The sequence below is a fragment of the Gavia stellata genome, chromosome 18 (genome assembly GCF_030936135.1).
Source record: "Gavia stellata isolate bGavSte3 chromosome 18, bGavSte3.hap2, whole genome shotgun sequence".
In the NCBI taxonomy this organism is placed as follows: domain Eukaryota; kingdom Metazoa; phylum Chordata; class Aves; order Gaviiformes; family Gaviidae; genus Gavia; species Gavia stellata.
Window position 1 is genome coordinate 2,802,216 of NC_082611.1, and position 9,540 is coordinate 2,811,755.

At 46.1% G+C, this 9,540-nt stretch overlaps 1 protein-coding gene across 1 annotated transcript; it reads right to left on the minus strand.

The window, feature by feature from the left end:
- Positions 1-7,322: 7,322 nt before the first annotated feature.
- On the minus strand, positions 7,323-8,871 carry C1QTNF8 (C1q and TNF related 8). Its single transcript, XM_009807588.2, has 2 exons — positions 8,646-8,871; positions 7,323-7,870 (listed from the first exon to the last, which is right to left on the minus strand). The coding sequence occupies exons 1-2, from the start codon at positions 8,869-8,871 to the stop codon at positions 7,323-7,325; spliced, it is 774 nt and encodes a 257-aa protein (XP_009805890.2).
- Between the last annotated feature and the right edge of the window lie 669 nt (positions 8,872-9,540).

Consider the following 9,540-nt stretch of genomic DNA (forward strand, 5'->3'; position numbering starts at 1 on the left):
ATTCTATCTGCTGCATTTTATCAGCTACTTTAAATCTTTGTTAGTGAATAGGTTCTTACTAGAATCATTAAGTTCCATTCAACTCATCCAAACGCAACCCATTAGCTTTATTTGTTGCCTGGTTTCCTTATCTGCATTGATGTTATCTGCCTGTTCCTGTTGTAAAATAAAAGTTTCCTTATTGAGAGGAAGAAAGCAGTTTGCCAAAGGCAGAGGTTCCTTTTGCAGCTGACCCTGCCCGCCAGAGAAGGATGCTTCCAGAAAGCAGAGAGGGATGAAACCTCACCAGAAAGAGCCTCCCTACCCAAAACAAGGCTGGGAGAAGATGGGAGGGCAGGATCTGTTGGATACCCCTGCTGCAACAGGTTGTAGCATCCCCATGACGGAGGGAGGTGAGCAGCGCGTAGGCAGAGCAGGCAGGATGCAGCGTGGCACTGCATGGCAAGACCTGTTTGCAATATTAGCCAAACCACCAAGCAGCTAATATTTAAGCACATATTTAAGAGTGTCGGAGGTGCTGCATGCCTGCGGCTCACTCCCGTGACACAGACGTTCTCACACATCCCCAGATGTGCTCAGGAAGAGTTTTTCAGGTTTTAGTTTTCATGGGATCATTGCTTTTGAGACTTGCTTACCAGAAGAGAGGTTTCAAAAGGGATGAGGAGAGTAATCAGAACTTCCAAAAGTGTCCAGCCTGTCCTCAGAGCAAACTGCTTAGTGCCTAGACAGCCTCGTAACACAGCCTGCCCGAACGCAGCGTGCCAACATGGGATCAGCGCAGCAACACTGAACTGCTGCTGGGGAGATGATGTTTGCTGTCAGGTCCCATTCTGAGTATTTACAGGCAGAAAAAAACACAGAAAGAGCTAGAGTTTAGGGGAATTCAACATTTTGAGTGAAAGTTGGCAGAATAGGGATTTTACCAGGCTTGTTTGGCTGGGGAAAGCCTGATTCACGCTAGCTCACAGCCCTTACTAACCTTATGATCAGCCAGAAGAGAACTGTGATTACAGCAGTTACTAAGGGATGGCTTATTGCTGCAGGCTGAAATCAAATCAAGGAATCGGGCTATCTTTGAAGACCAATTGAAAGACTGAGCACAGAGCAAGGTTCCAGGCTTAGAAACCTCAGCGCTGGCTCGGAGAGCTGCTGTAAAGCAGGGAGCAGCAGCAGGATGAGCGCATCCTCTCTCCAGGATAGCACAAGCACATGGCAAGCAGTAGAGAGGACAGGAGCCAGACTGCTTTAGTGCTTAGCTCAGGGGACAGTGTCAGTCCTCTCAGGTCCTCTTCTCACCTGGCTTTGACTACTCATTACCACCATAGGGGTGCAAGCAAGGCAATTAACTGTGCTTCAGGTTCACTGCCAAACCTACAGCAAGATGAAGACCTAATCCTCACCTGCTGCTCTATTTATTGAGAATTAGAAAGTGCTATAAGGGCTCTCTTAAAGGAGATGACTTTTGCTTTGCAGCTCACCAGAACAGTCTCAGAGAGGCAATGAACTTGTTCAGAAGTTTAATCAACTCAGACGAGGCTGACAGCACAGACCAGCAGGGTTTGACCAGAAGCAAGCATACAGGAACAGAATAATTAGGAGAGAAAACAAGGAGCATACAGAGGTTTTAGTTTCCTTGATGCCATTTGGCATCAAAAGCACTAAGCAGCAGCCGAGCCACCAGCTCTGCCAGGTATAATGAGCTCTAATAGCACTGTAAGAGCTATTAACCTGAACACTGGTTGTTTGTCACAGCCAGGATTATAAACCCTTTAACACCTCTTTCAAGAGACTATTTCTAAGTAGTTACAGCATTATTTAAAGACTGCACAAAAAGGCGCTAAATTCTTTAAGACCAAGGTCTTCTGTTAGGTCAGTGAAGAAGTTGCAGGACCAGCAATAGGACCTAAGAAGGGTCCTTGTAACAACGCCCTCACGCTCAGCACTGCTGCAGCTCATCACAGGCAACAGAGAAGACGTAAGTGTACTCAGTATACTGTGAAATACCGCGCCTTCTCTAATCTTCTGTTAAGTACTAAACGAAAACTGTCATCTCTAATTTTTCCCCAGCACCTCACTCATTAAACCTACATGAAACTCACCTCCCCAGCAAGTCCCAAAGGCACCACAGCCTCTCCTGCTGCCTTACAGAGCCCCTCAGCTTGTTAGGGCAGGCTCAGGTGGGCTCCACCTAATTTGCTGCTTCTCCATATAAAGAGGAGTTCAAGCACCACCCCTAAATTCTGCTTCAGGGAAAGAAAAGGGGAGGGGAAGGAAGGGGAAGGAGAGTCTGGACTGTTTTAAGCTTGTAAGGAAAAGTGGGTCAGACTCTTAGAAGTCAGATGCTTCTGTGTTTGAACTCGGAGAAGTGGTGTTTTTAGGTTAAGTCTGCAGGTGCAAGGATTTTTATTCCCCTCTTACACTTGCAAGGGAAGAACAGAGAAAGTGAGCAGAAACAAGTTATAGAGCACTTACGTAGCTAAGTAAGGATTCCACAGAAATCCTACAAGTCGTAATGCAATGCTTCATTTAGTGCAATGATGTAAGGAAGGGTGTGAATGAGCACATTTGGAACTCTTAAGACAGACTTAAACAGAGGATTTGATGGGGCAGATAGATTCCCCAGTAATTACTGAGCTGTGCTGCAGGATTTCTTATGTGTGGCTTTGTGATATTGGAAATTGCAGCTGAAGCATATTTAAAGCAATGTGAAAGCAGGCCTGGCTCAGCTTCTTCATATGGGGCTTTTTAGTGGGAACTATTTCTTGTGGCTTTTCTCAATGGAAAAAAAGCTGGAACTTCAATCTACAGGAAAAGAAGGTTGAAGGGGCAGCGTGCAGCTATGTGGTGCATTCCTCTGCTCTAAGCCCGAGCTGCCCTTATCATTCCTGGCAGATCCTAGGATCCCATTGAAGGCTTCTTGGGATGGAGAGCTTGTCTTTCATGCTGTAGCCACTTGCAGAGTCTGATTCTCCTTCTACTGGTAGTGTTTTTTCCTTATATTGAATGTAAACCTTAACGATGCTGTGTAAATCTTGCCCTATCCCCAGTGGATACGGGCAGGTCATTCGCTTGCTCTCTTCCATTCATCACCTTTTTGGTACAAGGACAGATGCTGTCCCAGCACGCTTTCCTTGTGGGGTGCTCCTGTGGGGCTCTGATGATAAAGAAATAACGGAGGGGATGTTAGATGAGTTTATCTCCTCCCTGTTGCTGAAGTTTGGCCTGGTAAGTGTAAATCCTGTACAGATTTGTGGTCAGAAAACAAAAGGTATGTTGTCTGAAAGTCTGTTTTAATCTTCCCATGCCAACCAAAGGAGATTTTTGGGGGGTAGATGCTTCTCATCTGATGTTTTCCTTAATCTTCCCGTCATTACAGAAAGCTCCCGTTCTCCATTTACAGCTTTTTCTGCACAGCTCCTTGTGTACCCTCTCAACAGGTCCCTCTGCTTCCCTTATTTCTGGCCCTGCCCCAAGGACAGGTAAGGTTATTTTGGCAAATTGGTTTATTGGTGCCTTGTAGCACGGGGGCTTCATCTTCCATGAGGATCCTGGGGTGAGACCTACAGGAGGGCTAATGTTTCCTAATAAAATGCCCCTGGGATTTATGGCAGCTGAGGCAGTTCTGTCGTTTCTGTGTAATACTGTTCACTGAAGGATTTGGAAAAAAATATTCTGACAGATCCCTGATGACTTATTTCAAAGCGTGAAATACAAAGTGGCAATTTAGGGAAATAAATGGAAAAATAAATACAAATTAAGTTTGTTCCTTTTCATTTAGATTTCAGCACTTACCCCCGCACTTTCTTCTCTTCAAAAGAGAACTTTAAAAGCTTTTTTCAAAGTTTAGTTTCCAAGCCTCATATTGCTGGAAAAAAAGGGATTTAAATTCTGTTCCTATACAAGAGACCCTGGCAGGCTGCCTATATGTTGATGAGCAGATCTCAAATATTTGTGCTTTGGCTCATTAAACTTCTCTAAACAGGGATGCTTGTCCCAGCTCTTGAAGTTGGAAAAAAACCTGATGGATGCATTCAAAAGGTGGCAGCAGGAATGTCTTTGTACATTAAGCTTTTTAGATATTTCATTTTTTTTCCCTGAAGAACTTGGCAAGTTGAGGCTTCTAGCTCTTTGATGCAATAAATGACTAATTTGAATAATGTATGCAACCCAATAACCTTTTTTTATTGTTTGAAAGGTTATTCTGCACCTGAAACCCGTGTGGCTTTAACGATTTACCTGCTTATGCCACTGGCATATCAGTCATGAGCATTTTGAATGTGTCCTATTGCTTCAATAATCAGACTACCTCTAACTGTGTGTCTAGGTGCTATGGAGATATGCATATATAGTCATATGGATGGATGGATTTTTGCTTGCTTCCTGGTAGAAAGTAACTTTTCCAAAATCAGTGAGGGTTGAACATAAACACGTTCTGGATGTGGGTTTTTTCCAGCACTGGATTAAGCACTGTCAATAACTCCAGCTGGGCATGACATTTTAAGAGGGCTGGATGTTGGGGTTTTTTTTAATTACAGTCAATGCAGCGAACAGCAGACGGGGGGAGCCGAAGCTGCGGTGAAAGTGCTCGATATGTCAGGGATGTTAGACAGCCCCGCAACCGCATCAGCCTCAGCGAATAATCCCTGCTCCACCACAGGCATCTCGTGTGGTCGGTCCTCTGCCAGCGGTACCCTGCACCCGGAGAATGGCTTTCTGCAGCTGCAAAATCCAGGTCTGGGTGGGGAATGATTTAGAAGTAGGGAGAAAGGAGGGGAAAAAAATATTTTGAGCTCTCATATGTGGTACACGGCTGGGAAAAACAGTCTGCAAATGCCTTCACTGAGTCCAGTGCAGTGGAAAGGGTTTTGCTTGTGCATGTGTTTGCTCAGGGCTGGCATCTCCCTGCAAGTGCTCTCAGTACTAAGTGGTGTGCTGCAAATAAGCAATGCAGCCATTAGGGCTTTTACCATCATCCTAATGGAAACAGCTGATTAGGAAGCTTTTTTAGAAGGAGGGTGGGAAGGAAATGCTGTGCAACAGCCTGACCTAAGCAGCTGGGATAGCTGACAGCAGGTCGGTGGAGGATCTGCATAAAATGCCCTTGGGAGTGTTTTTTAAAGCTATGCAAGTTTCCCACTTTTCAGGGTTGCAGGCTGTGACGGAAGCAGGAGCAGACATGATGTTTCCAGCCTGGTCAACTGATTTTCATCTCACATTTACAGACTCACACAGAATCATTAAGGTTGGAAAAGACCTGTAAGATCATCAAGCCCAACCACCAACCCAACCCCCCCATGCCCACTAAACCATGTCCCGCAGTGCCTCATCCACACGTTCCTTGAACACCTCCAGTGATGGTGACTCCACCACCTCCCTGGGCAGCCTCTGCCAGTGCTTCACCACTCTCTCTGCAAAGAAATTTTTCCTAATATCCAGCCTAAACCTCCCCTGGCACAACTTGAGGACATTTCCTTTTGTCCTGTCACCTGGGAGAAGAGACCAACACCCACCTCCCCACAACCCCCTCTCAGGCAGTTGTAGAGAGCGATGAGGTGTCCCCTCAGCCCCCTCTTCTCCAGACTGAACACCCCCAGCTCCCTCAGCCGCTCCTCATCAGACTTGTGCTCCAGACCCCTCACCAGCTCCGTCGCCCTTCTCTGGACGTGCTCCAGCACCTCAATGTCCTTCTTGGAGTGAGGAGCCCAAAACTGAACACAGGATTTGAGGTGCGGCCTCACCAGGGCCGAGTACAGGGGCACCATCACCTCCCTGCTCCTGCTGCCACACCATTTCTGATACAGGCCAGGATGGCGTTGGCCTTCTTGGCCACCTGGGCACACTGCTGGCTCATAGGCTGCTTAAAAGTCCCTATCTTCACAAAGATTGAGAGATCTCAAAGGTTTGGCATTTATTTTACTGCAAGGGGTCATTAACTTCTCTGTCTCCCCATCCTGATACTTGATGATGGCTGTTTACTGGCCTGCAAGGAGAGAGGTTGGTGTCAGCCTAGTTTCTGGAGTCCTTCGGTGTTAAAGTACCTAAAATTGCCGCATGACTGGATGTTCAGTCTAGTGCTTTTAGCCCCGTACTGTGAAAAAGCGTATGGAGATAAGGTAAACAAAACCAGGATAATCAAAGCAAGTGTACTCAAAGCAATATCTTTATTTCAGCTGTGGATAGGCGAGGTACAGCAGTGAAGCAGTGTGCCTAGCAAGAACTTTTCATGTATCCTTCATACAAATGGCTCGGGATGCAAACAAGAGGCTGGGGGAACGGTCAAGGAAGAACTGGAGAAAATTATGTTTCTTGCTGCTGCATGTACCTTTCCGCTGTTATGTCAATATTTTTTTAGGAAAGAAGAGACCAAATCCCTAAAATATCACTGCTTGCAGTAAAGCACCTTTTTTCTTCCCAGTTTTCTTCTCCACTTTCCAGAAATGAGGGTGCTGTAAGATGGTGATTTTCAGACACGAGCATGGCCTCAAACTCTGGCTTGGCAATGAGCACTCTGAAATTGGATCCTAAGGCAGGGCCCACCATTTTCCTTAAAATGGGAAATACACACATTCCCAGCCATGTTGGATGTTCTTGTGTGAGAAGTATAGCTAGCAGTACGGATGCCTAGCAAAGTTATAGCATGCGGCTACAGCTGTACTTAAAACCATGTGCCTCTGAAAAGGCTTTGCCAGGTCAATATGCTGTTATTTATTTAATTCTAGCATTATGCTCTTGGAATGTAATATTACATGAAATGGAATAAAAACCTAATTCAGGGTAAATGTGCTGTGCAAAATATTGTTTTTAACACTGGGCTGTTCTTGCCTACCTGAGTGGAGCAGACCTGGTGTAGGTACTGGCGAGTGTGGGCTCTTATTAGCAATACTGCACACCTCAAAGATACCCAAATATTGTTGTAGGAGTAATGACGTTCCTTAACTAGCACCCAGATAACTGGTATCTGAAGATGACCCTTGGATATAATTAAAATGTCTTCTCTAAAGCAGAGAAACAAGGTTAAATTTTTGCTATCAACTTGGCAAACTCCTTAGGGATGTTCCTGGGGATCCATACAGAGCTGGGGCCTTCTGCATGTGTCATCTCTAGGGCACATAAGGGCTGAAGCCTTCTCAGTACTTGTGTAGCTTGCATTACCTTGAAGCACAGTCACCTTCATCCACACAGGTGTCTTTGGCATGGACGTACAACCCTGTCAGCAGGCCAGAAAGCCTGTAATCCTTCCAAGTGGAACTAGACATATGCATTTCTAAGAGGGAAGACACTAATGTATCTACCGAAGCTTTTAGCCTAAAGCTGATGAATGGCTACTCTACAGCTGGCTTGATTAAATGGCCATTGAAGATGATGTAAACATCAGACTCCTCACTATAGATGGCATTTTCTCGCTCCCGCTTGAACATCCTCACCCAGACCTCCTCTCCTTCCTGCAGGTCCAGCATCAGGCTCTGGCTCTGCATGATGCTCCGGTCACTGGGCTGGGCGTAGAGGATGGCCACCTCTTTCTCGTTCTTCATCAAGTGCAGGTAAGTCTCCTTGAAGTTCCAGGTGTGGACGTTGAGGCTGAAGTAGTAGATTCCTGCCACATAGCAGAAGAACTTCCCCGAGAACATGTTGAAGTGCTTGTAGAGGTTCACGAACTCCATGTCAAAAGTGACGTGCTGGAAGTAGTCTGAGCTATGAAGGGGTTTTCTCCGACCCACCGAGAAAGCAGCGTAGAGCTGCTTGCAGGAATGGCCTTGTGGGCCAGGCTGGCCTTTCTGTCCCTTCCGTCCATTAAAGCCACGTAGCCCTCTTTCTCCTTCCTTCCCAACTGCTCCAGGGTACCCTTTCTCTCCCATTTCACCCTTCTCACCTGCAAGCATAAAGAGAAACCTTGTCAGACACAAGCATGCAAAGCCCAAGCTGCAGACACATCCTGCTGGAGACAACCAGCAAAGCTGCTGTGCTAAAACACTGTTTTCCCAGCACAGATATCTGGAAGCATTGGTCCGACACCAGCACCCTCCTAATTCTCAGAATGATAAAAATCCCAAGTGAAAGCTTGGCTCCGCTGAGCTTGTGGTGCCAATGTTCAACGTTCAATAGTGGAACTCCATGGCCTGACCAGACTGGTTACATGAATCCAGGATTCATGAATCCAGCCTCTTCGTGCAGAGGTTTGGGCAAGAAAAGTTGCCGATTTTCTGGAGGTCTGATTTGGGCCTGGGAGAGGTGGTTGGGTTTCTCTGGTCTGCATATCCCGCTCACAGGACTCCCTGGCAGGTCTTCTGTCTTACACGCTTAAATTTGTTTGCCTGCCTTACTGAGACAAAAAATGTGCAACGGAAAAAGTGAGTGCGTGCCTTTCCTAGTTTCTACCTCTACTGTTTAGTAATTCTGTGATAACACTTGCATCTGTTTTTTAGTGTGATCGAATTTGAGCTTCCAGTGATTCTGTTTTTTTGATGGATGAGAGACTTTTGCCAACTCTTCTCATTCCACGTGTTTACAGCCTGTGCCATGTCACCCCTTGACCTTTTGGGTAAATAAAGTGGATGAGTTTCTTAGTGTAGGGAGGAGCACAGCTTGCAAAATGAGGGTGAGCAAGTAAGGTAAGGGATGTTATCACAGTAGTCACCTTTACCCACCTTTGAGGATGGTGATATCTATAGTGGGCTGGACTTTGGGTACCGAATAGGCAGGGTCACTGCTCATCCTTGCGTATCTTGAAGAGATGATGGAGACGGGCTGCTCTGAAGGCCCGCAGCATCGCACGCACGAGAGGCGCCGGGGTTCCCGTCTCGGCAGACCCTTTTCCAGCACGGCACCAACGTTCGCAGTGGACACCAAGAGCAGGAGAAACACAGCGCTCATTTTCAGTGGAGACAGCTGGACCGAGCAAAGGAACAGAAATGATTAACACGGTGATTCACATCAGAGCTTCTGATAGGCCATCTGTTAATGTTACCGCAAGGTGCATTTCTTCTGATTAATTATTAGCTTATCTTGTAGTGGCACCAGGAGACTCCAGGCAGGAAGGGTGCCCCACTGCGAACTGTTTACAAGCAGTGGAAAAGGCAAGCCCTGTCTTTCATTACCTACAGTTGAAATATCTGACGAGAGACAACCAGGTAAACAAAAGAAAAAAAGAAACCCCAAAACCTGCTGAGATGCTTAAAGCTGTCGCAGCAAGCTCTGCTCCAGGCACACTCACTGCCTGGCTGCTGTTGGAACAGCCCTTGCAAAAAGTTCTGGGTAAAGGACACGAAGTGTTGCTCTGTTGGCTTGTTTATTGCATCGCCATCCTGAAAAATTCAAAATCGGATGCAGAAAATGAGATTTTTATTTAGGCACTACATTTAAATAAACTCTGATCATTATTTTTTTGAGGAAAATCTTGAAGGGAAATGAAACTAAAAGAAATTAAAAGCATTTGTCTCTTTAGATAGTCTCCTGCAGCTGGTAACCTCATTCCAAGGTGACCTAGCCAAGCAGTTTGTGGCTTTGACCATATCCATTTGCTCTTCCTAGCAGAATTTCTGT

What these genes read in the sequence shown, in the direction of transcription:
- C1QTNF8 (XM_009807588.2), bottom strand. Translation starts at nt 8,871, where the DNA reads ATGAGCGCTGTGTTTCTCCTGCTCTTGGTGTCCACTGCGAACGTTGGT. An exon ending in AGATATCACCATCCTCAAAG is followed by an intron (nt 7,871 to 8,645) that starts GTGGGTAAAGGT and finishes TTATGCTTGCAG; the next exon opens with GTGAGAAGGGTGAAATGGGA.